Raw genomic sequence first — 27557 nt, forward strand, 5'->3', positions numbered from 1 at the left:
GTGAACATAAACGGGAAAGTAAAAGTAGCTACTCACCAATAGTGTATGAAAATATCTTTCTCAAATGTATTTTTACATCAAAAGAATGTGCTTTAGGACAGTATTTTTTTCCAGCTCTTTTTTCACAATTATCTAGGTAAGTCTTAATGACAATTTAGAATAAAATAAAGACCCCTTAGTACAGTAAATAATGTATCATAGATTTTTGTTTCCATATATTTGTGATTTCTGATAAATGCCCTAATAATGCTCATTTCTCTTTGTTTTCTTTAAGGATTGTTCCAGTTTAGAAGAATATAACATTGCTGCAGCATTACTCCCTCTGACTAGTGCTTTCTATAGGGTAAGTTTTAATGGTCTATATATAAGTTATTTTGATTTATATAAATGTATTCAGCTTGATTTATCATGGAACTACATCAGTCCCATCTCATGACTATATCTAAGACACATCTGTGGTTATATTTATTATAACATTTGTTGCATACTATGTGTAAAAAATGAAATACATGTTAAATTATCTCCTAAGATATAACCCCACCACTCTATCCCTACTTCATTGTTCTTTAGAGCAACTTAATAACCTGAAATTATGTATTGTTTAGTTTATATTTGACTGCTCTCTGCCACCAAAGAAAACAAATTTGGTGGGATATTATTATATATATTATATATTATCTGTCTTATTCATTGCTATATCCCAATGTTAATCAATAAGTTTCTGCTGAATGAGTGAATGAACGAATGAACATGCTAGATAAATAAACGTAAGGCAGAAATTAGAGATAAACTCCACTGGCAACTTCTGTGAACCTTCTTAAAATTTTCTGGAGTGTTCAGTGCTTTTCTTAAATCTATCACATATTGTGGCTCTCTTGTCCATGTCTTTCAAAGAGATTGATTCTTATGGCAAACAATGCAGCAAACTCTTATTCTGTCTTTTCCTGTGAAGACTTGTAAGGAGTTACGTAGCCACACTCTGAAGAGCACATTGATTACGTCCGTCTGAAATATACAGTAGGAAACCAGAAACCTGTGGCAGGCAGCTATGTGCAGTTAGCCTCAGGAAGCCCAGGACTTCAGACAGGTGTTGTGGAAGGAATTCTAGCTTCAGCTACTCCCTGTTTCATGGACTCTGAGTCAAGAGAGATTATCAGATATTCCCAGATCTGTTTTAGTGGAGAACTAACTAGGCATCAGATAAAGTGCTTTAGCTGATTCATAAAAATGATCCATGCCCTTAGATGCTGGCAGATTCTTTTGCTCTTTTTGTTCTGCCTTTTTGTTTCACCCACCATTTCTGACTGATGAGGTCTAGTCCTCTTCCTGCACTTAGTACGTGCTCAATAAATATTTCTTGATAAGACCAATTTTTTAAAAACTTTACTTCAAATGGTTTGTCCACAGTCTCTGAGTTAAAAGTCTTAACCCAAACATTCTCCATAATCAAGAGCCCTTTCTCTGCTGCTAAGTCACTGCATATTCCTTTTTCTTCCTCCTTACCTTCCCATCCTCTTCAAAAACAGAAAATGAAATGTATGAGACTCACACTTCTGAGATCTGGCAGGTCATACTGAGCATCCTCAGGAAACAGGGACAAATCTCAAAATTTTTAATCAGATGAATTTGGCTTTAGAAACTAATGACAACTAGCTGGAGCTTGGGCATCATCTTTTGGTTTTCCCTTAACTGGTCTCCAGGCCCACTCTAGTTTTTCTTAACTGCATACATACCATTCTTCTCTGAACTCTGCTTAGTGGTTCTTCATCTTATTCCTCTCCTAACATGAAGAACAATGTTACAAAAATAGGTCAGGCTCTCCTGTGTCTTAAACCACCAAGGAAATTTGTCTCCATATCCCAGAGTAACCAGAAAACTTTCTTCTAACTAGTCTTCTTATGGGCCCTCACATGGGCACTTGTTAAAGAAAACAGCATTTTAAAATTTTCCCACTTTAACATCTCAGGTATTTATTTCTATATAATATCTACATTTAAAAAGTAAGAAGAATTGTAGGGAAAATAAGAACCGACAGTAGAAACTCAATTGCTTAAGAAATCCAAACTACTGAAGACTTTTTTTAAGCTGGATTATTAACCTTAAGCTGGATTATTATTATTACAGTGTGTGTTAGCGAGGGTTTGGTCATCAAGCAAAAACACCATGAGTGATAGGAAGTAAGGAATCTATTGTAGGGACCAGCTTTTATATTGTTATAGAAGCTGGAGAAGAAGTTTATGGAAAGCTTCAAATTAGGGTCTACCTGTTGGCCTGATGTCACTGTAGGTCATCAGGGCAGCAGTCAGGAAGAAATGCTGGGCATGACAGAGGGAAGAACAAGGGCAAAGTAAAATCTGTGTATGTCTCTCATGTCCTCTAACCTCAGGGAAGGAGGTGACCTGAAAAAGAAGCCACGTTGTTGGCCATCGGGCTACATCGGGAGTAGCTAATGGAAGAGATCCAATAGGAACTGGAAGAAATGTGAGCCTGGTTCTTCCCACACATTAAGATGATCCAGCAGATTAGTTATAAAAGTGTATGAGATACAGCACTGATCTTCAGAGTGTAGTGGCCACTGCTTCATTTTTGCCTTCCAAATCTTAGACACATTTCTCTGTCATTAACCCTAACCTGGACTCATGGGGCAAAGAGGGTTCTGGCAAATATAGTTCTAGCTTAGCTTAGTTTACACAGTGCAAAAGCATTACACTGTGTTTTTGTTTGTTTGTTTCATGCATGTGTTTAATGCAGTTAGTTAACAAGCAGGGATGTGTGCCATGCTTTTCTCTGTGTTATCAAACTTAATAATACAGACTTACATTTTATGATGAGTTTATAGATTTAATTCTTTATTGTTGGCTTGGCTTGATTTTACTTGGTTTGTTTTGGTTTAATTTGGGCATGAATTACTCAAGGTCCAGTCAGGAGCCAGAAACCATAACAGTAATATGAGCAGGAAAATTTTAATCTAAGGAGTGGTTAAGTAGTAATAGGGGATTACCTACTAAAAAGTACAGAGGATTTTAAAGAATACAGAAACAGCAGATAAAGGGAGCAGCTTGTCTAAGATTCAGGCAGAATACCCACAAAAGGAGCAAATTTGGAGAGGGCCACTCTCCAACAAGACTGGGATTCAGACCTTGTTGGAGAGGCATTGCTATGACTGCTGGATGACACTGAAGTGAAGTTCACTGAGGGGGCGCAGGCTTGGACTGGCAAACAGGATACTGCCTACTGGAGTCCTCACAAGGCTTGCTAGGAAGCCGCCGCCTCTAGGGCACCGCTGAAACTTGCGAAGTGGCGAGCGCGTCTGGGTATCCCACACACAACTAGCAGGAACAAGAAGGAAAGAGCACACCAGAACCAGGAAAAGAGACCAATTCATACTGTAGTGTCCCAGCTGACAAAGCTTACTATATTGTGCCAGCTGGCAAAGAAAAAAAACTTTGACAGGTCCAGCTGCATTACCATGAAGCAAGGCAAAGGCAAGTAGATCCGGAGGAGAGAGGCTCTGCATTGACACCCAGCAGACAGGGTTAAGGAGTAGATCATATTGATTCTTAGATACTTTCTGAGTTTCTGTCTTATGGGAAATTATTGCTGATTTGTTAATTCAGGAAAATTCTGTAGATGTAAATTACATTATCCTGGCCTCTGATTGCACATGCACATGAGCCATCCTCATACTTGTTCAAAGGGTGTAAATTCCTGAGTCTTGCTCAGCATTGCTTCAGAAAATGGACTCAGCTACTTGTCTTGCTTAAACTTGCTTTGAAAATATTTTTTAATAACATTTATTAGTCTTTTTTTTTTTCAATGCACCAGGAGTTTATTGAGCATCTCAACAAAAAAGGTTACTATACCAGACAACATCTTGGGCAACAAGATGAACAAAACATTGATGGGGCCACTAGGAACTTATATTAGTCTTTATAATGTAATAAATAATAAACAAGCAGGTCCACAGTTTCATCAGTCAGGTAGACATTTTCTTAAAGTAGTATATATGCATGGTTAGAAAATTCATCCCTGATAGCTCAGCTGGTAAAGAATCCGCCTGCAATGCGGAAGACCTGGGTTCGATCCCTGGGTTGGGAAGATCCCCTGGAGAAGGGAAAGGCTACCCACTCCAGTATTCTGGCCTGGAGAATTCCAGGGACTGTATAGTCTACAGGGTCGCAGAGAGTCGGACATGACTGAGCGACTTTCACTCACGTACAGAGAGATAGAAAATGCAAAAGAAACACTCACTTTCCCACCTCTACTCCATTTCTTCTGACAATTGGTTGCCTCCTAGGGGAAAAAAAAGTTGTGTATTTTTGCTAGGATATACAGATAAAATTATTTTTTAACTAAAGTGATCACACTATGTTCTCCCCTTGCTTTTTTCACTTAGTAGTATATTTTGGAGATCCTTCTATATACCTGATTAATATATAGCATATGTACCTAATTATTTTTAGTGACTGCATATATGTATCCATATATATGTCTTTTAAATAGTGGAACTCAAAGCCTGCTCTGAGTAAGGTGGTGGGAGAAATGATGGATCAGGTGCCTATGTTGTTGTTGTTGTGTTTTTTTAATATATCAGCTACTTTTTAAAAATTGAAGTATAGTTGATTCACAATATTAGTGAATTAGTGTTAATTTCAGATGTACAGCAGAGTGATTTTTCTTTTCAGGTTATACCCATTGAGTTGTTGTTGTTTTTGTTTAGTCACTAAGTTGTATCCAACTCTTTTGCAGCCCCAGGGACTGTAGCCCGCCAAGCTCCCCTGTCCATGGGATTACAAGATATTTGATATAATTCCCTGTGCTATACTTTAAATGCTTGTTGTTCATCTACTTTATGTATAGTAATTTGTGTCCTTCCTTCCTCCCCTTTGGTAACCATAAGGTTGTTTTCTATATCTGTGGTTCTGTTTCTGTTTTATATATAGATTCATTTGTATTATTATTAGATTCCACATATATGTGATACCATATAGTATTTGTCTTTCTCCATCTGACTTATTTCATAAAGTATAATATTCACTACATCCATCTGTTTTACTACAAATGGTAGTATTTCTTTCTTTTATGGCTGCATACTATTCCACTGCATGTATATATACACACCGTTTCTTCTTAAGCCAATTGTCTGTTGATGGGCATATGAGTTGTTTCCATGTCTTGGCTTTTGTAAATAGTACTGCTGTGACCATCAGGGTGCATGCATCTTTTTGAATTATAGTTTTCATTTTTTTCAGGTATATACCCAGGAGTGGGATTATAGGATCATACGGTAGCTCTAATTTTAGTTTTTTAAGAAACTTCCTTACTGTCTTCCATAGTGGCTGCACAAATTTACATTCCCACCAATAGAGTACAAGGATTTCTTCCCTTTTCTCCACATCCTCTCCAGCATTTATTATTCATAAACTTTGATGATAGTTATTCTACCCAATGTGAGATGATACTTCACTGTGGCTTTGATATCCGTGGGGCTTCCCTGGTGGCTCAGAGGTTAAAGCGTCTGCCTGCAGTGTGGGAGACCTGGGTTCGATCCCTGGGTCAGGAAGATCCCCTGGAGAAGGAAATGGCAACCCACTCCAGTATTCTTGCCTGGAGAATCCCATAGACGGAGGAGCCTGGTGGGCTACAGTCCACGGGGTTGCAAAGAGTTGGACACAACTGAGTGACTTCGCTTTCGCTATCCGTTTCTCTAGTAATTATCAGTGTCAAACATCTTTTCAAGTGTCTCTTCACCATCGTATGTCTTCTTTGGGGAAATTTCTGTGTAGGACTTCTGCCCATTTTTTTTGATTGAATTGTTTGGTTTTTCAATAATGAGTAATATAAGCTGTTTATATATTTTGGATATTAAGCCCTTGTCAGTCACATCATTTGCGAATATTTTCTCCCATTTCATAGGTTGTCTTTTCATTTTGTTGATGGTTTCCTTTGCTGTGCAAAAGCTTTCAAGTTTGATTAGGTTCCATTTGTTTGGTTTTGCTTTTATTTCTTTTGCATTGTGAGACTGACATAAGAAAATATTGCTACAATTTATGTCAGATAATATTTTGCCTATATTCTAGGAATTTTAGGGTGTCATGGCTTATATTTAGGTCTTTAACCCATTCTGAGTTTATTCATTTTCCTATATGATGTAAGGGAGTGTTCTAATTTCATTGATTTACACATAGCTGTTCCAGATTTCCCAACACGATTTATTGAAGAGATTGTCTTTTATCCATTGTATATTCTTGCCTCTTTTATCATAGATTAATTGACTGCAGATGTACAGGCTTATTTCTGGGCTCTCTGTTCTGTTGCATTGATTTATATGTCTGTTTTTGTGCCAGTACCACACTGTTTTGATTATTATAGCTTTGTAGTATGGTCTGAAGTGTGGATGGGTTATTCCTCCAGTTCTGTCGTTCTTCCTCAGGATTGCTTGGTAATTCTGGGCTTTTTATGATTCCATATAAATTTTAGAAATCTTTGTTCTAGTTCTGTGAAAAATGTCATAGGTATTTTGATAGAGGTTCATTAAATCTGTGGATTGCTTTAGGTATTATGGCCATTTTAACAATATTAATTCTTTCAATCTAAGAGTATGGAATATCTTCCCATTTCTTTGAATCATTTTCAGCTTCCTTTATCAGCGGTTTCTAGTTTTCAGGATGTATATTTTCTTTTTAATTTAAAAAATAATTATGCATATAAAAGTAGAGTGTTTTATTGGCCCAGATTAAACACGTCTCTCTTTTAGAGCTTTGCTTAGACTAAAAGATGTACCACTTTTGACATTATCTATATGAGATCTTTGGGAATTTGTTACACCACGGCCACCATAAATTTAGAGGGTTTTTTTTTTCCTCTACAGTTCTTTCACACCTTTTTCTGCTTTAAGAAACTTGTATTTAATGTGTCTTTAACTTATGAAGCCTTTCTTGAAGGTAGTACCTTAATAACTAGGTTTAAATTATTAAGGTTACTTTTATGGTGAAAAATAGTAATTTTTACATTTTATTACATTTATTGTTTATATGGTGCTTTCATTCTCAGTTTAGAAGACATTTTTTAGGTATGCCAAACACTGCTTATGTTTGTTGCTGAGTTACAGGTGAATAACATGGTCCTTACCCTCAAGAAACATACTGTCTAGTGTTATATCTTTTAATTAACTACTGACAGAGGAACTCTTTCACAGTTATTGAATAACATTGGGCTACTCTTTGTTTACTTAGATCCTTTTTATTCAAAGATCATGTTAAATGAAGAACCATGTAACATGGTAGCAACAATAAAGGCCATGAACCACCATTTAATACCTTCTCCTCAGTGACCTATGTACCTTAGACTTGAAATTGAAAGTGTTAGTCACTCTCTTTGAGACGCCCCTGGACTGTAGCCTGCTGGGCTTCTCTGTCCAAGGAATTCTCTAGGCAGAAATACTAGAGTGGATTGCCATTCCCTTCTCCAGAGGCTCTTCCCGACCCAGGGATGGAACCTGGATCTCCTGTATTACAGGTGGATTCTTTACCATCTGAGTGACCAGGGAAGCCCCACCTTAGTTATGTTGTTGCAATTCTTAATAACCCACGTAATCTGGAGAGAGCCCTATCAAAGTATGACAAATCCCTCTCATTACTTCTGTGAGGCGCATCTGTTCATTACTGATACTCAGAATGACTCACAGGACAGATGACCCTTCCTCCTTTGGCACCAGTTGTGGTTATGTTTACCCGAGGAGAAAAAGCAGCACCCTATTTACGTTAAATTCAAGCACCATAAAGTGTTGCCTTACCAAATTCCAAAGATTTCCCACTGTGGATGGCACTTTGAGAATGTTTTATTGATTGAGCTAGGTCTCATTCAGCATAAAAGCATTACTCAGGCTCTAATTCTCAGTAGAAGTAGATGTCTTCTTCAAAATTCTAGTTTCATTTAGTACATAAATATGTCTTTTCTAAAATCTAGTCACATGGAAGATTTATTTTTATTACTAGGTTTATTGAGGTATAATTTAAATACCATGAATATCCACTCCTTTTAAGTTTCATTTCAGTGACTTTTAGTATACTTTCAGCATTGTATAAGTATCACCACCATATTATTTTAGAACATTTCCATCACCCCCAAAAGAAATCTCATGCCCATTTAGGCACTCTCCATTCTCTGGCAACCACTAATATACTTTCTGTCTCTATAAATTTGCCTTTTCTGCATATTTTATATAAATGGAATCATATATATATTCTTTTATGTCTGACTTCTTTCACTAAACATGTTTTAATATAAATTTATTTATTTTAATTGGAGGCTAATTACTTTACAATATTGTATTGATTTTGCCATACATCAACATGAATCTGCCATGGGTATACACGTGTTCCCCATCCTGAAGCCCCCTCCCACCTCCCTTCCTGTACCATTCCTCTGGTGTATTTGAAGTTCACGTATGGTTTTTTGAAGATTGCTTAAGGGCTGTTAATTATTAATGAAAAAATTTTCACACCCTGAGTGCTTATGTCACCTTCTGTAATTTTCACCCTATTTCAAATTATACCTGAATAATAATTCAAATTATTGAATTATGATTCAAATATAATATATAATTAATTATCTTTCAGTAAATACATTAGGAAAACATGATTTCTCAATTTGAAGAAATATATTTAACATTTCTGTCTACATTTTATGGGTTTTTTATATTTCCATTGCTAAATTTTAACTTTTTCTGATACATTCTGAATGAACATCTACTAGCTTATCTCACTAAATAAAATTTGAGACCTAGATAGCATTTATGTTTCAAAATATAAAAGCCCAAAGCAGGTATATTCAGCATGATGTGATAGGAAAATCTGAAAAATGTAATTTGTATAAACCTAGGTTACCTAATCAGTCAGAGAAGCAGAAAGTTAACATTAAAGCATGAAAAATCTCAGAATTTTCTGTTTCATCTCCTGAACAATGATCTTCCTGCCCCCAGACTCTAGCAGTAATTCTGCCCCTCAACACCTGCCCCCCAAAATAAGTGAACTAAAATCTATAATCAGTATGTTTCATATCAAAGCTTGATAACTCTTACGTAAGCCTGTGCACCTAACAGAGAATAGTAGAGAACAGAAGTCCAAAGGAATGTGATAGGAATAATAACATTTATTGAATTTTTGCTATGTACAAGATGCTACATTTGGTTTACTATACCTAATCCAAGTCAGTGAGTATTATTATTTCCATTTTAAGACAAAAGAAGCTATGTCTTAGAGGGAATCTGTACCACTGAGCCAGTATGTGGCAGAGCTGGAATTCAAATGCAGTTCTACTTGACTCCAAAGCCTCATACTCTTTAACTGTGATAGGATTCCCCACGTGAATCCCAGTTATGTAGCATACTCTTGGAGCTTTTTTGTCTTTTTGCTTAGAGGTATTGAACTGGCATCACTCCTACCTCCTCATTCCTTCAGCCGTTTTCATCCATATATCCAGCAAGGATATTTCATTAAGCTTTGGCTTGGGGGATGCAAATTTAGGAAATACTGATTGTTTGTTTGTTATGGTTAATTTAAGAAATAACTGTCCCACGACATTATTTATAAATCTCTAACTTCCACATATTTCTAATATAAAGCATACTAGTATACAGGATCACACCAGATGCACTTTTGTATTTCTTTTACTTTAGAATTTACTTGAATAACTAACTGACTTTGCCTCTTAGTAATTAATATGGACTCTACTTTTCCCATAATAGATACAGCAGCTTCTAACAGATGGAAAATTGCTGCTGGAAAAAAAATCTTTATGTCATAAAAAATAGATATTTCATCAGTCTTCATTTTTCTGCCTTTGGTACATGACAAGAGAGTTTCTTAAAAATCTACAAAATACGAAAAGAATTTTGTTTTCTTAGACTTCATGATCTGGATACATTGCATTTCCTATAACAGATCTCAAAAGATTACATTTTTGGCCCAAAAAAAGGAGAGAGATGATAAAGGGTCTTTTTTCACCTTTTTTTCTGCTGTAAAATCACATACTAATCTTAAAAATAAGTCAGCAGAAAAATAATTCAGAGTGAAGACAGGCATCAACACTGGGCTGAATCCAAATTTGGCCTAGAAAAGATATGAATATGTTTATTATAGCGGATGCTTCCAGTACAGCAGAATTTTAGAATGGCCAGAAAAATAGTATCTTGCTTTTACTTCCTCTACCTTCTTCTTTTCTTTAGGACATTATAGCATTCCTTCCTCCTCCTGCCTCTCAATACAATCTCTTCTTGCTGCTCTTACTCTTTCTTTCCAGTTTTACACAGCTGCTCCTTTCTCCTGGTCCTCCTAAAAAGCCTCTATAATTATATAACCAGTTTAGAATTACTATTTTTTGTTATTGTTTAGTCACTTAAGTCGTGTCCAACTCTTTTTCGACCCCGTGGACTGTAGTCTGCCAAGCTCCTCTGTCCGTGGGATTTTCCAGGCAAGAATACTATTGTGGGTTGCCATTCCTTCTCCAGAGGATCTTCCTGACCCAAGGATGAAACCTTGGTCTCCTGCATTGGCAGGCAGATTCTTTACCACTGAGCCACCAGGGAAGCCTCGTTTTTTATTAATACTAGTTTAATATTCACAGTTTAATGATGCAAGGCAATTACAGAATAATTACTCAAAAGCTTGAGAGTGGATATTAATTATTATTGTGTTTTCTAATGAAGAATTAATAAATACTTATGGAGTATTTTTCTTGACTGTTCAACCTTATCATATTATGTTCAGAGGTTGGCAGCCCTTTTGTTCATTCTTCAGGAAATTAGACAGCCTGCTAATATAATTGAGTTTAACAGACATTGAATACTCACTACCGTGTCCCAAATGTTAATAATACATGGTGAACAGTCATGGTCTCTACCCTTTAAGAGCACACACTTATAAAAAAGACAGATTAGTAAAATAAATTACAGTGTAACTGTTCTAAAACAGGTATAAGCACAATACATTAACTCCTGGTGCAGCAAGGAACACTACAAATGAATTATTGACATTTGTGCCTTGAAAGACAAATAGGCATTTGTCTCACAGGTGGTGAAGACGTGAGAAGTGGGTGGGCTGAGAAGACATAAATATTACAGGCAGAGAAGATACCATGAATCGCTTATTGGGAATTATGGCTATAGAGGTGGAGGCACAAAGGCAAGGTAGTTGGTGGCTATTCTGTGAAGGGCTTTGTGTGCCATGTTAAGTAATTTGAATAATGTTGTATAAACAACAGATTTTTTTACTTCTATGCTCATAATTTTTTTAAAGGTTTAAACAAACTAATAGGAAAAACAAGATTTGAAGGAACATAGTTACTTGTAAATATAAAGTTACTTTAACCACTTTGGTAGAAAATTTTATTTCAACAAAATCTCTGAGTGTCTGTTTGTGTAAAACTCTGTCTTACAAATTGTGTGAATTGCAAAAACGCGTAAGACTTGCTTTCTGCTATCCATTGATCATCTAGTAGGATAGATAGGCATGAAAATGACTAGCACAAAGTAGACTGCTAAGTCACTTCAGTCGTGTCCGACTCTGTGCAACCCCATAGACGGCAGCCCAAGTCAAGTGAAAAGTGAAAGTGAAGTCGCTCAGTCGTGCCCGACTCTGTGGACTGCAGCCTACCAGGCTCCTCTGTCCATGGATTTTTCAGGCAAGAGTACTGGAATGGGGTGCCATTGCCTTCTCCCACAAAATAGACTAGAAAGAAACAAAGTGAACTGTTAGACTGAGTAGGAGTGTGTCAAGGATTAAGGAGACTAACCTATTATTTATTTTTTTAAATCCTCTATGATCTCCCTTATATAATGACACTATGATTTGTGGGAATCTATTTGGTCTTTCTCCCTTTCCCTCTGGGTTTAGGTTTTGATATGTGTGGGTTTTGTCCCCTCCTTCACATGGGGGCCTTCTCCCTTAGGCTTTCTAATCAGTTTTCCATGCTTTCCAGGGCATAATTGTCCTTCTCTCCTAATTTCCTTCTTTTCAGAACCTCTTTCTGTTATTTCTTCTGCTTCATTCAGCCTTAGAGCATCCTTCGACATTAATATATGTGAAAGCTACACAAATCAAGACACTTTCATTAATGCTGTAGAGAAAGTTACTCACAAAGGATTTGTTACCAGTAATTAGCCTTCAAGCTCAAGATTTATTACCAATATTCAGTCAAAACTGTTCATTCCAATCATTCTCTGAGAAATACCCACCTTGGAGGAGGGACCTGCTGTTACTTCCATTATTATTGTATAACAAAGTCGAGTTTGAAATACAAACTACCATTCAAAGTGGAGGTCCAACCAGATGCTTTGGAACAGAAAGATGGTCTGACTTTACTCTTTTTGTTTATGTATATATATATGTATAGTTCTGGAATTTGATCCCTTAAATGAGGGTCTGTTGTAGTAAGAGGTTAGGAGAACATGATGTGAGTACAATTATTGTAACGGGTATTCAGTGTACTAAAAAAAGATCAGAATCTTGGTTACATAAAATCCTCAGCTAAATGCCAGAAATTTTACTTAAGTGCTTTGAGGGAATAGCCTAACTTTAAAAGGAGAGTTATAAATGCAGATTTAAAATATGTATGTGGAATGGATTAGACACTATTTATTTAAATATTCTTAAAAGATTCTATATAATCATAGTGTATAATTACTTGTTTTTACTCAACTTAGTTTCCTGGCTAATACTGGTTGATTTATTTGTTTAATTTGGCTCACACCAAACTGAATATTACATGTAACCTCCTTATTTGTGTGTGATCTAGACCAAACTACAGAAATTGTCTGTGTATTTCCCCAATGTCACTAGGGCCCAATTTAACTGAATGATAGATTAGGAATAATGATACCAGTAAGACCCTGTGTATAACCTGTCTGTTGAATATGACAGGCATTAATGTTAATTTTGCATATCTATTATAGCTATTGGTTATTGAAAGAGAATAAGTAAAAGAATAATAAAAATCATAATTACTTTTATTGAGTACTTCTGACCTACGAGGAACTAAACTAAATGTTTTTTATATGTATAGGATAATAGTAACTATTATTATTCCCATTTTTTGAATATTATTATGCTATTTTTAAAAATTCTTTCTTAACAACACATGGTCAGACTTCTTGTCATCTAAAATTTGAGCTTGTCTGAAACTCAGGTATCTAGATTTTAGAAAACAAGGTGAAAGCTCATGAAATAATTTTTTTTTCTTTCATGGGTTTTCTAATACTTGATAGTTTTTATTTATATACAGAATTCACTCTGAATTTTTTAAAATTTACCACAAAGGGACCTCCCTGGCAGTCCGTTGGTTAGGACTCCACACTTCCATTGTAGCGGTCACAAGTTCAATCCCTGGTCAGGGAACTAAGATCCCACATGCTGCAGAGCACAGCCCCCCCAATTTTTTTTAATTTAGCCACAAAGCTTTTTTCAGCCAAAAAGGCGTTCAAAGCCATTTAACTTGTTAAATCTCGGAAAAGATTTTTATTATTTCAATAATTCATTTCTACTATGTATTATATGTATCATGTAATATGTTAAGGGCTTCCCCAGTGACTCAGCAGTGAAGAATCCATCTACAGTGCAGGAGACAAGAATTCAATCCCTGGGTCGAGAGGATCCCCTCAAGGAGGAAATGGCAACCCACTCCAGTATTCCTGCCTGAAAAATCCCATGGGCAGAGGAGCCTGGCAGGCTGGATCCAAAGGATCTTGGAGTCAGATACGACTGAGCAACTGAACACATACACACAAGTGTGATATGTTGTATTTTTATTGAAGTATAATTGATTTGCAATAGTGTGTTTCAGGTACACAGCAAAGTGATTTGGTTTTTATACATATATAAAATATATATTCTTTTTCAGATTCTTTTGCATTATAGGTTATTATAAGATGTTGAATATAGTTCCCTGTGCTATATAGCTTTACAGTAAGTCCTTGTTGTTTATCTGTTTTATATATAGTAATGCGTATCTGTTAATCTCATACTCTTTAATCTATCCCTCTCCCATTCCTCTCTGGTAACCGTAAATTTGTTTTGTCTGTGGGTCTGTTTATGTTTTCTAAGTAAGTTTGTTTGTATTGTTTTTTGTTGTTTTTTTTTAATTTTAGTTTTTTATTTTTTAAATTTTAAAATCTTTAATTCTTACATGCATTCCCAAACATGAACCCCCCTCCCACCTCCCTCCCCATAACAACTTTCTGGGTCATCCCCATGCACCAGCCCCAAGCATGCTGCATCCTGCGTCAGACATAGACTGGCGATTCAATTCACATGATAGTATACATGTTAGAATGTCATTCTCCCAAATCATCCCACCCTCTCCCTCTCCCTCTGAGTCCAAAAGTCCGTTATACACATCTGTGTCTCTTTCCCTGTCTTGCATACAGGGTCGTCATTGCCATCTTCCTAAATTCCATATATATGTGTTAGTATACTGTATTGGTGTTTTTCTTTCTGGCTTACTTCACTCTGTATAATCGGCTCCAGTTTCATCCATCTCATCAGAACTGATTCAAATGCATTCTTTTTAACGGCTGAGTAATACTCCATTGTGTATATGTACCACAGCTTTCTTATCCATTCATCTGCTGATGGACATCTAGGTTGTTTCCATGTCCTGGCTATTATAAACAGCGCTGCAATGAACATTGGGGTACATGTGTCTCTTTCAATTCTGGTTTCCTCGGTGTGTATGCCCAGCAGTGGGATTGCTGGGTCATAAGGTAGTTCTATTTGCAATTTTTTAAGGAATCTCCACACCGTTCTCCATAGTGGCTGTACTAGTTTGCATTCCCACCAACAGTGTAGGAGGGTTCCCTTTTCTCCACACCCTCTCCAGCATTTATTGCTTGCAGATTTTTGGATCGCAGCCATTCTGACTGGTGTGAAGTGGTACCTCATTGTGGTTTTGATTTGCATTTCTCTAATAATGAGTGATGTTGAGCATCTTTTCATGTGTTTGTTAGCCATCCGTATGTCTTCTTTGGAGAAATGTCTATTTAGTTCTTTGGCCCATTTTTTGATTGGGTCGTTTATTTTTCTGGAATTGAGCTGCATAAGTTGCTTGTATATTTTTGAGATTAGTTGTTTGTCAGTTGCTTCATTTGCTATTATTTTCTCCCATTCAGAAGGCTGTCTTTTCACCTTGCTTATAGTTTCCTTTGTTGTGCAGAAGCTTTTAATTTTAATTAGATCCCATTTGTTTATTTTTGCTTTTATTTCCAGAATTCTGGGAGGTGGATCATAGAGGATCCTGCTGTGATTTATGTCTGAGAGTGTTTTGCCTATGTTCTCCTCTAGGAGTTTTATAGTTTCTGATCTTACATTTAGATCTTTAATCCATTTTGAGTTTATTTTTGTGTGCGGTGTTAGAAAGTGATCTAGTTTCATTCTTTTACAAGTGGTTGACCAGTTTTCCCAGCACCACTTGTTAAAGAGATTGTCTTTACTCCGTTGTATATTCTTGCCTCCTTTGTCAAAGATAAGGTGTCCATATGTGTGTGGATTTATCTCTGGGCTTTCTATTTTGTTCCATTGATCTATATGTCTGTCTTTGTGCCAGTACCATACTGTCTTGATGACTGTGGCTTTGTAGTAGAGCCTGAAGTCAGGCAAGTTGATTCCTCCAGTTCCATTCTTCTTTCTCAAGATTGCTTTGGCTATTCGAGGTTTTTTGTATTTCCATACAAATCTTGAAATTATTTGTTCTAGTTCTGTGAAAAATGTGGCTGGTAGCTTGATAGGGATTGCATTGAATTTGTAAATTGCTTTGCGTAGTATACTCATTTTCACTATATTGATTCTTCCAATCCATGAACATGGTATATTTCTCCATCTATTAGTGTCCTCTTTGATTTCTTTCATCAGTGTTTTATAGTTTTCTATATACAGGTCTTTAGTTTCTTTAGGTAGATATATTCCTAAGTATTTTATTCTTTTCGTTGCAATGGTGAATGGAATTGTTTCCTTAATTTCTTTTTCTACTTTCTCATTAGAACCCCAGAGTTAGTAGAAGGAAAGAAATCTTAAAAATTAGGGCAGAAATAAATGCAAAAGAAACAAAAGAGACCATAGCAAAAATCAACAAAGCCAAAAGCTGGTTCTTTGAAAGGATAAATAAAATTGACAAACCATTAGCCAGACTCATCAAGAAGCAAAGAGAGAAAAATCAAATCAATAAAATTAGAAATGAAAATGGAGATATCACAACAGACAACACAGAAATACAAAGGATCATAAGAGACTACTATCAGCAGTTGTATGCCAATAAAATGGACAACGTGGAAGAAATGGACAAATTCTTAGAAAAGTACAATTTTCCAAAACTGAACCAGGAAGGAATAGAAAATCTTAACAGACCCATCACAAGCACGGAAATTGATACTGTAATCAGAAATCTTCCAGCAAACAAAAGCCCAGGTCCAGATGGCTTCACAGCTGAATTCTACCAAAAATTTCGAGAAGAGCTAACACCTATCCTCCTCAAACTCTTCCAGAAAATTGCAGAGGAAGGTAAACTTCCAAACTCATTCTATGAGGCCACCATCACCCTAATACCAAAACCTGACAAAGATGTCACAAAAAAGGAAAACTACAGGCCAATATCTCTGATGAACATAGATGCAAAAATCCTCAACAAAATTCTAGCAATCAGAATCCAACAACACATTAAAAAGATCATACACCATGACCAAGTGGGCTTTATCCCAGGGATGCAAGGATTCTTCAATATCCGCAAATCAATCAATGTAATTCACCACATTAACAAATTGAAAAATAAAAACCATATGATTATCTCAATAGATGCAGAGAAGGCCTTTGACAAAATTCAACATCCATTTATGATAAAAACTCTCCAGAAAGCAGGAATAGAAGGAACATACCTCAACATAATAAAAGCTATCTATGACAAACCCACAGCAAACATTATCCTCAATGGTGAAAAATTGAAAGCATTTCCCCTAAAGTCAGGAACAAGACAAGGGTGTCCACTTTCACCGCTACTATTCAACATAGTTCTGGAAGTTTTGGCCACAGCAATCAGAGCAGAAAAAGAAATAAAAGGAATCCAAATCGGAAAAGAAGAAGTAAAACTCTCACTGTTTGCAGATGACATGATCCTCTACATGGAAAACCCTAAAGACTCCACCAGAAAATTACTAGAGCTAATCAATGAATACAGTAAAGTTGCAGGATATAAAATCAACACACAGAAATCCCTTGCATTCCTATACACGAATAATGAGAATGTATTGTTTTTTAAATTTCACATGACAATACTATATAATATTTGTCTTTCTCTTCTTGACTTACTTCATTTAACGTGATAATCTGTAGGTCCATCCATGTTGCTGCAAATGGCAATGTTTCATTTTTTTTTATAACTAATATTCATTGTACCACATCTTTATCCATTCATCTTTTGATGGAACTTAGTTGCTTCCCTATATTGGCTATTATAAATAGTGCTGTTATAAACGTTAGAGTGAATGTATCTTTTTGAATTAGAGTTTTCTTCTTTTCTGGATATATACCCAGGAGTGGGATTGCTGGATCATATGATAATGTGTTATATTATTAACATGTCCTGGGCTGTCTTTTGTAGGGAATGATGAGATAATGGATGATGTGCAGCCACCACAAATATTACAAAGACTGTAGAGCTGATTTTAGGAGAGGAATTGCATTCACCCTGAGCCATCCATTGTTATATTCCAGATTCCCTTCATGATTAGTTCAGGTTATAAAATAAAATTTTCCTTGTGGAAAGCTAAACATTCTTAGTGAGATCAAATGTTCATCTGCTTTTGTAAAACTACTTGCATTGACCAGCCGAGACTGAGATTTATAATTAAAAATACATTGATTTATACTTGATACGTTTTATGGGAAATTTTTTATTATGATCACTTTAAAATAGAGATCAATTAAACCTTTATCTGATAGTATCTTGTTTAAATAGCTAATGAGTATGATAGTCTTATAGAAAGAGGAAGCCCTATGCCTCCTCTAAGGAACCTGGTGAGCAGCTTACCCACTGCCACCATGTCAGTTGCAAGGAAACCCTGCCTGGAAGAAAAAAAGAGCTAGCATCTCAGTGCTGGCAAGCTACAGAGGAGAAATTCTAATTTGTTTCCCTCTGTTTGCTTCACTGACTGTTCTTGAAGTCATGAGATTGTAGAATCGGACCTTGGGCTAGTTACTTCCACCTTCACTTCTGCTCCTGGGGTAATGGAAAGTGAAGTGAAATTGCTCAGCCGTGTCTGACTCTTTGCAACCCCATGGATTGTAGTGGTAATGGAAGGTGGCAATAAATACAGCACGGGTGTTTATCTGAAGACATTTAATGAATTACAGCTAGAGGAGTGCAGCCCCTATTTACTTTTGTAAAGGGAGTGGGTGGCAAGAGTGCTATCATTTTTCTGTATTTGGCCCTTGTTGTATTATATACTTAGAGATAATCCAGCTGCATGTCTTTTCCACTGAGCACACTGCAATTTTAATTCATTTTCAGTAGATCACTTTAGCAGTTGTTTATTGAATACTTACTATGTATACAATGCTGCAGGCATGATGATGATGATGCTGATAGCAGCAATAAAGTACATTAAGCATTTCCTATGTGCCAAGCACTGTGGCTAAGCACGTTAATATACTTTATGTACATTAAAAGATCATAATCTTTACAACCACCCCATAGTCTAGATGTTATTTTCTCCATTTTACATTTAAGGAAACTGAGTCTAGATAAATAACTTGCCAAGGTCACACAACTAGTAAGTGGGAAAAGGTGGTATTCAAATCTAGGGACTTCCACTTTGACAATGTAACATACTGAATGTTCTGAAACATCCCAGGCCAATACTCCCACCACCAGCATTAAAACACTTAACATGTAGGATAATGTAAAATATCTTACTTAATGCATAACTCAGCACAGGAAAGTAAGGAAAATCTTCAAGGGTGAAAAATGAAAAGGAAGCAGGAATCTAAGGTGACATGCTGTTGCTGGCTAAAGCTGCAGCTAACCTGAAAGCATCTAGTTATACCCTGAACCTAGAACCTTTGGCATTGGGTGGGGAGACAAATCTATAGACATACAGATTCTATGAGAAGCCATGGCAGTCTCTTGCCTGGATATTACCCTCTTATTGATTTTCCTGCTTTCACCTTTGCCCCCTACATTCTGTTGTCAACACAGCTGCCAAGAGTACCATTTTAAACTGTACAGCAAGTGTGTCATCCCTCTGCTAATAACCCCCTTCCCCAACTGCCGCTTATCATACTCAGAGGCACTTTCTTAAATTAACTCTGTGATTTTGTCCTTCAGTTCCCTGTTTTTACTTAAATGTCATCTTCTCAGTGAGGCCTATATCCTGATAACCCTATTTAAAATTTTACCCATCCCTCTCGAGTACTTTTGCTTCCTCTTCTCTGCTCTTTAGTGGGTATGTGCACATCACATATAGTTATTATTTATTTTCTCAGTCTTTCCACTAGGCTCCAGGAAAGCAGAAAATTTCACTGGCTCACTGGTCTGTCCCCATCTCCTAAATTGTGCCTGGTACATAATCAGTCTTCCATAAATGAAGGAAATTAATGAAAAGGAAAAACAAAAATACAGTACAGGGGATCAACAAATCCCAGAGTTGTTTTCTAAAATGAGTAGTAACTAGACTTTATACTCTAGTTTTATCTAACTCCAGAATCTGTCCCTTTAACCATCACATAGGACACAGCCTCCAAAATACAGCTTCCTTTCACCTTCACAAAGCTTACCACCATCTAGTGAGTGGACCCTGGAGTCAGATTGCTGCTGCTGCTGCTAAGTCACTTCAATCGTGTCCGACTCTGTGCAACCCCATAGATGGCAGCCCACCAGGCTCCCCCATCTCTGGGATTCTCAAGGCAAGAACACCAGAGTGGGTTGCCATTTCCTTCTCCAGTGCATGAAAGTGAAAAATGAAAGTGAAGTTGCTCAGTTGAGTCTGACTGTAAGCGACCCCATGGACTGCAGCCCACCAGGCTCCTCCGTCCATGGGATGTTCCAGACAAGAGTACTGGAACGGGTTGCCATTGCCTTCTCCAGAGTCAGATTGACTGGGACTTAAAAGCTGTGTGAGCTTAGGCATGTTATTTTACTTCTCTCTATGGTTGTTAACCATAATAAGGATGATAATAGTATCTATCTACCTTATAGGGTTATTTTAAGCATTAAATGCTATAGGATATATAAAGTGTTTTACTGCCCAGCACATGATAAGCCTTCAATAAGTGTTAATGACTACTGCTGACTTTTTTGTTATTATGCCTTTTTCCTCCTCCTTTTCTTTATTGTCAAGCTTAGCTCAGTTCTGCCAAATGAGAGTAACAAATGCTGTGAAAGCCAGTCAGAAGTCTTATAGATAGACACATTGATTGTCTAACATAAGAATCAGCACTCAAACTAACTATCCAATAATTCTTACTGGCTTTGTGCTGATTGTTGGTTGGTTGGTTTTTGTTTTATTTTCAGAATACTAAAGATGTATTTATTGCATTTTCCTAGCATAGAAAGCTCTGTGCCAAAGTTGTGCTTTGAAAACAATAATACACAAATGATATGAGGAAGAGGGGATTGTAGAAGAATAGAAGATGTGGTCTGTGTATGGCTCTTGGATTAAGAGAACTTGGTGATAACCCTCCAGGGGCCCCATAAAAACAACTCTCCCCCCAGTACACACACACAGTGTACACACCACTCTACTTATCAGGCTATACACTCCCTACTGAAAGGTCATGTGCTGATTACTTGAACTGAAAACATACAAAATATCTGACCAACTCCCCAATCTTATCATGGCAAATATATGGATTTAGAGGTAGACTGTCACTAAACATTGACACGTTGGAGTGGAAGGAATCTATAAAAGTTTTAGTCAGGCCTGCTGTCTGTTTTTCCTGTCCTTTCTGGCAAGATTACAAACTCAAATGTTTAAAGAAATCAGGCTGGTAATGTAAATGATTGAAATAGAAATGTGCAGAACTGCAGAATGCTTGTTCCATGTTAAGAGACATCTTCTGCTTAGTTCCAGTCTTGTTGTCAGGTAGAAGTATGGGCACAGTGTTTCTGGGTCTTGCACTTTTCAAAGTAAGACAGAAATCGAGGTTGGGGGGCGTTAGGGAGGTTGGTTTGGTTGTTTTAATTTTATTGATGTATAGTTGATTTACAACATTGTGTTAATTCTGCTATACAGCAAAGTGACTCAGTTTTATATATCTATATACACATATATATTTTTTCTTATTCTTTTCCATTATGGTTTATCATAGCATATTGTATATAGTTTCCTGTACTATACATTCAGGCTTCCCTGGTGGCTCAGTGGTAAAGGATCTACTTTGCTAACACAGGAGACAAAGGTTCAAGTCCTTAGGTCAGGAAGATACCCTGGAGACGGCAATGGCACCCCACTCCAGTACTCTTGCCTGGGAAATCCCATGGATGGAGGAGCCTGGTAGGCTGCAGTCCATGGGGTCGCACAGAGTCGGGCATGACTGAGGCGACTTAGCAGCAGCAGCAGCCAGTGTTCTTGCCCAGGAAATCCCATAGACAGAGGAGCATGGCAGGCTACAGTCCATGGGGTGGCAGAGTCAGACATGACTTAGCAACTAAACAATAAGCTATATATAGTAGGATCTTGTTGTTTATCCATCTGAGTTTGTATCTGCTAATCCCAAACACTCAATCTTATCCTCCGCCACCCTACCTTCCCCTTACCAACCTGAAGTCTGTTCTCTGTGTGAGTCTGTTTTGTAGATATACTCATTTGTGTCTATTTTAAATTCCATATATAAGTGATATTATATGGTATTTGTCTTTCTGACTCACTTCCACTTAGTATGATAATCTTTAGGTCCGTCCATGTTGCTGCAAATTTTTAAAAATTTTTTCCTAATTATTAATAATAAAATCCAAAATAAAACAAAGTAACTGCAAGATGCCAGTTTGTAGCCTTTACTATAGAACCTCTGTGTGGATCTGTGTAGATAACAATGAGAAATGCAAATTTTAACCTGAAAGAAAGGTGTGACTGAAGGTATAAATTTGAGAGACTTCTAAAGAGAGATGATTACCAAATGCTATTGGGAGGAAAGAGAAAATAATAGAAGTCAGAAACTTGGGGGAAATTTCTGTGGAATGAGAAAAGGAAGAAAAGCCAAAGAATGAAGCAGAACAAGAGAATCACATATAGGAGATCAAGAGAACTTGCAAAATTCCTGCTTTTGAATAGAAGTTAAAGGAAGTTGCTAATTTGAGCAGTCTTTCGGTGCCTTTAAAAATCAACTAATCATTATTTAAAAACAAAACAAAACCTGTGAGAGTAGAACTGTAATTGTGAGCTGAAGGTAAACTCTAACTTATTCTACTCTAGCATGGAATTTGATGTATTCTGTTGCCACCCCCCCCCCCAAGTACATTTGAAGGGAGGAGGTGTCCCATCTGCTGAAAGTCATACTGGAAGATGCGACAGGCAGCAGAGTCTAAGTCTGGTTCTGCCTGAGCCTTAGTATACCTGATACCCTAGCTTCTGTTGCAGAATTCAAGGGCAGTCAAATAATTCCTGACATACAGATTTAAAAGTAAAAGTTTTAACGTAATCCAAACATAAAAATTTGTTTGAAAGTTTTCATCCCCTAGAGAAAATGGACTTCTCCCAAAATTATATCTCTTCTTATACTATTATCACCACGTGTAGAATACAGTATAAAATGTTTATATCCAGGCTTCCCTGGTGGTTCATTGGTAAAGAATCTGCCTGCCAATGCAAGAGACATGGATCAAATAATCCCTGATCCAGCAATCCCTGATCCAGCAATATCCCACATGCCTCAGGGCAACTAAGCCCATGTGCCACAACGACTGAAGCCTGCTGAGCCCATGTACCACAACTGTTGCAACCTATGTACCCTAGAGCCTGTGCTCCACAGCAAGAGAAGCCACAGCAGTGAAAAACAACTAGAGAGTAGCCCCCACTTGGCGCAACTAGAGAAAGCCTGCATAGCAATAAAGACCCAGCACAGCCAAAATAAATAAATTAAAATATTACATTTAAAAAAATGTTTATATCCCCCAAATTGAGAAGTGAGCTATCCAGACTCAATGAACTTGGTGAGGAGGGGTTGGGAGTGGGAAGGGAGTGTGAGGACATAATTGTGAATTATATAGGCCTGAACTAGACAGGATATTCATGGGCAGCATGAGGACTGGAAGAAAACATTAGACTATAGATTTTATATCATTTAAAGAATATTTCACTTTTTAAAATAATGCAATTAGAAGTGCATGAACTACTTTGGAGTGTTGACATCATGTATAGTATCAGGAAGTAATTTCAATATTTCAATATCTAGGTCTCAGAAGCTCTGGTTTATATATTGACCTACTGCTGCTGCTGCTAAGTCGCTTCAGTCATGTTCAACTCTGTGCGACCCCAGAGACGGCAGCCCACCAGGCTCCCCCGTCCCTGGGATTCTCCAGGCAAGAACATGGAGTGGGTTGCCATTTCCTTCTCCAATGCATGAAAGTAAAAAGTGAAAGTGAAGTCTCTCAGTTGTGTCCAACTCTTCGTGACCCCGTGGACTGCAGCCTACCAGGCTCCTCCACCTTAGGGTGTTTCCATGAAATGTTTGGAATATGTTTACATGATTGAATACATAACTTATTTTGTTAGGTTTTCTTTTAATATTTCCAAAAATAATTGGCGCACAGTGGTTGATTAATTTACCTCAGAAGGACACATGGGAGAGCCTAAGTGGAAAATCAGGAACTGAACACAGGCAGCAGTGCCTCTCATAGGCCTTGAGACTGTTATGCCCAAGTCTCAAAATCTCCCAATGACCACCAGGGAGCCAATTAAAAAAACTCTCAAAAGCAAGAGAGTTTTTATTACCAAGCTCGAGCTGGGGCTCCCACCGTTACCACCGCAGCGGCTATAGGGAGGAGCCCCGGGTTTTGGGTTACATTGCTTATATAGGGAGTGTTCATGAAAAAAAGAATTTCTAAGTAGGGGGGCGTCTGATTGGTCACTTTCTTTTGAAGGGTTGTGTGTTGGTTTTTGATTGGTCCCTATTACCTAGGTCGACCACAAGTTCCTGAACATTAAATCAGGAGATTCTGGTCTGGGGTCTGATTGGCTCATGAGCGGTGGGGTGAGGTCAGGGGATTTCCAAAGGCTCTTTTCCCGGAACCTTACAAAATGGAGTTTCTCTGTTAACAAAATGGAGTAGCTTAGGTTCTTCAAGACTGTCTAGGCCAGGAATCTTAAGAGCATGTGTATTTCGCAAACCCAAAGCTCTGCAACAAACACTTGTCCTCATTTCAGTTCTACTCCAGGAAAAGTGAGATCTACAATCTTGGGATAAGGAACAAGTGTGCCACAAAGGCTATAACATGAAAATGCTAATAGGATTGGAGAGTTAGCTTTCTACTTATAAGAGCAGTGAGAACACTAAGGCAATATAGCAAAAATTCCTAACCCCTACCCACTTCCCTTTTGTTTCTTTTTACAATTAAGATTTCCTTTGAAGGAAAGCTAAAAGTACATGTTTTAAAAGGGTTTGAAACCCATCCCTATCTTTAAATGGTCCAGAACATTTCACCAAAATTTTATTGAATTGATTACTCAGCATTTTGTATAAGAGTCCAAGTCCCCTGATTCCCAAGCATTTATTTCTCTAAATGAGCTCTAATCCTTTTTCCTGAATCTATGACTGCTGCACATTAGAATCACCGGGAGTGCTTTTAAAGACACTAGACATAAAACTCCTATCAAAGTTGAAACCAAAATCTCTGGAGCTAAAACCTGGACATAGGTGTCTTAACAGTTCCACAGTTGAACTGAGAGGTCTTTAAAGGTCCTAAAACCCTGAGAATCTGTCATTAACTCCAGTGAAAATACTGGTGATGTCTAATATAGCTTAATAACATACTTTACAAGTAGACAGTGATTGTAAAGACATTATTCCTTCATGCCAAGGGGAAAAAATCTGAGATTTTAGGGTCCAAAAAATAGCTTCAAAGCTTTTTTTCAGATCTGTATGTTTAAAATTCTAAGAAACAAGTTAATGAAAAATAAAGAGCACCTATTTTAATTCATTGCACCTACTGAATCAAATCACAAAGTATTTATCAGCTCTTTCTTTGTGTTCAGAATCCTTTGGTAGGCTAAGTGAGGAGCCTCAACATAGAGTATCTGCCCTCTGTCTTTGAGGAACTTGTGATATATTATTATTGAGCTGGGGAAAAAGAGCTTATGCAGTAGTAATATCTAATATTGTTTGACTACTTCCTGGGTACCAGATACTGTTTTAAGCATCTTCCATATACCATGCCATTTGTTTTAATTGTCAACATCCTAACCTTGAAAGACTATGAGATTTAAAACCCTATTTACATGTTGATTTATCAGATGAGGAAAATAAAGCACAGAAAAAATATATAATTTACTCAAAGTTATTTAAACTCAGATATTCTGAGTTAGCGGGGAGAAATATCAATTACCTCAGATATGCAGATAACACCACATGACACCACTCTTACAGTAGATAGCAAAGAGGAATTAAAGAGCTTTTGATGCAGGTGAAAGAGGAGAGTGAAAAAGCTGGCTTAAAACTCAACATTCAGAAACTAAGATCATGGCATCCGGTCCCATCACTTCATGGCAAATAGATGGGGAAACAATGAAAACAGTGACAGACTTTATTTTCCTGGGCTCCAAAATCACCGCAGATGGTGACTGCAACCATGAAATTAAAAGGTGCTAGCTCCTTGGAAGAAAAGCAGTGACAAACATACGCAGCATATTAAAAAGTAGAGACATTACTTTGCCTACAAAGGTCTGTATAGTCAAAGCTATATGTTTTCCAGTTGTCATGTATGGATGTGAGAGTTGGACTGTGAAGAAAACTGAGCACCAAAGAATTGATGTGTTTGAACTGTGGTGTTGGAGAGTACTCTTGAGAGTCCCTTGGACTGCAAGGAAATCAAACCAGTCAATCAACCCTGAATATTCACTGAAGGACTGATGCTGAAGCTGAAGCTCCAATATTTTGGACACCTGATGCAAAGAAATGACTCATTTGAAAAGACCCTGATGCTGGGAAAGATTGAAGGCAGGAGGAGAAGGGGACGACAGAGGATGAGATGGTTGGATGTCATCACCAACTCAGTGGACATGAGTTTGAGTAAACTTCGGGAGTTGGTGATGGACAGGGAAGCCTGGCATGCTGCAGACCCATAGGGTCACAAAGAGTTGGACACAACTGAGCAACTGAATAACAACAACAGTTTTTGAGTCCAAAACTCATTCTTCTAAGCGTTCAGTTCAGTTCAGTCCAGTCACTTGGTCGTGTCTGACTCTGCGACCCCATGAATCGCAGCACGCCAGGCCTCCCTGTCCATCACCAACTCCCAGAGTTCACTCAGACCCACGTCCGTTGAGTCAGGGATGCCATCCAGCCATCTCATCCTCTGTTGTCCCCTTCTCCTCCCGCCCCCAGTCCCTCCCAGCATCAGAGTCTTTTCCAATGAGTCAGCTCTTCAGATGAGGTGGCCAAAGTACTGGAGCTTCAGCTTTAGCATCATTCCTTCCAAAGAACACCCAGGACTGATCTCCTTTAGAATGGACTGGTTGGATCTCCTTGCAGTCCAAGGGACTTTCAAGTGTCTTCAATACCACAGTTCAAAAGCATCAATTCTTTAGTGCTCAGCTTTCTTCACAGTCCAACTTTCATATCCATACATGACCACTGAAAAAACAATAGCCTTGACTAGATGGACCTTTGTTGGCAAAGTAATGTCTCTGCTTTTGAATATGCTATCTAGGTTGGTCATAACTTTCCTTCCAAGGAGTAAGCATCTTTTAATTTCATGGCTGCAGCCACCATCTGCAGTGATTTTGGAGCCCAAAAAAATAAAGTCTGACACTGTTTCCACTGTTTCCCCATCTATTTGCCATGAAGTGATGGGACCAGATGCCATGATCATAGTTTTCTGAATGTTGAGCTTTAAGCCAACTCTTTTACTCTCCTCTTTCATCAAGAGGCTTTTTAGTTCCTCTTCACTTTCTGCCATAAGAGTGGTGTCATCTGCATATCTGAGGTTATTGGTATTTCTCCCAGCAATCTTGATTCCAGCTTGCGCTTCTTCCAGCACAGCATTTCTCATGATGTACTCTGCATATAAGTTAAATAAGCAGGGTGACAGTATATAGCCTTGACGTACTCCTTTTCCTATTTGGAACCAGTCTGTTGTTCCATGTCCAGTCCCAATTGTTGCTTCCTGACCTGCATATAGGTTTCTCAAGAGGCAGGTCAGGTGGTCTGCTATGCCCTTCTCTTTCAGAATTTTCCACAGTTTATTGTGATCCACGCATTCAAAGGCTTTGGCATAGTCAATAAAGCAGAAAAAGATGTTTTTCTGGGACTCTCTTGCTTTTTCGATGATCCAATTTGATCTCTGGTTCCTCTGCCTTTTCTAAA

The 27557-nt window shown here is 37.6% G+C and overlaps 1 protein-coding gene across 4 annotated transcripts in view; it reads left to right on the forward strand.

The window, feature by feature from the left end:
* Positions 1–27557, forward strand: part of SBF2 (SET binding factor 2) — a 500673-nt gene that overhangs the window by 366503 nt on the left and 106613 nt on the right. For all 4 annotated transcript variants that reach the window (XM_069554404.1, XM_069554405.1, XM_069554406.1 and 1 more), the window contains exon 17: positions 275–343. In XM_069554404.1, coding sequence (XP_069410505.1) covers positions 275–343 — 69 coding nt within the window. The remainder of the gene's footprint in view (positions 1–274; positions 344–27557) is intronic.

This window comes from Ovis canadensis, chromosome 15 (assembly GCF_042477335.2).
Source record: "Ovis canadensis isolate MfBH-ARS-UI-01 breed Bighorn chromosome 15, ARS-UI_OviCan_v2, whole genome shotgun sequence".
In the NCBI taxonomy this organism is placed as follows: domain Eukaryota; kingdom Metazoa; phylum Chordata; class Mammalia; order Artiodactyla; family Bovidae; genus Ovis; species Ovis canadensis.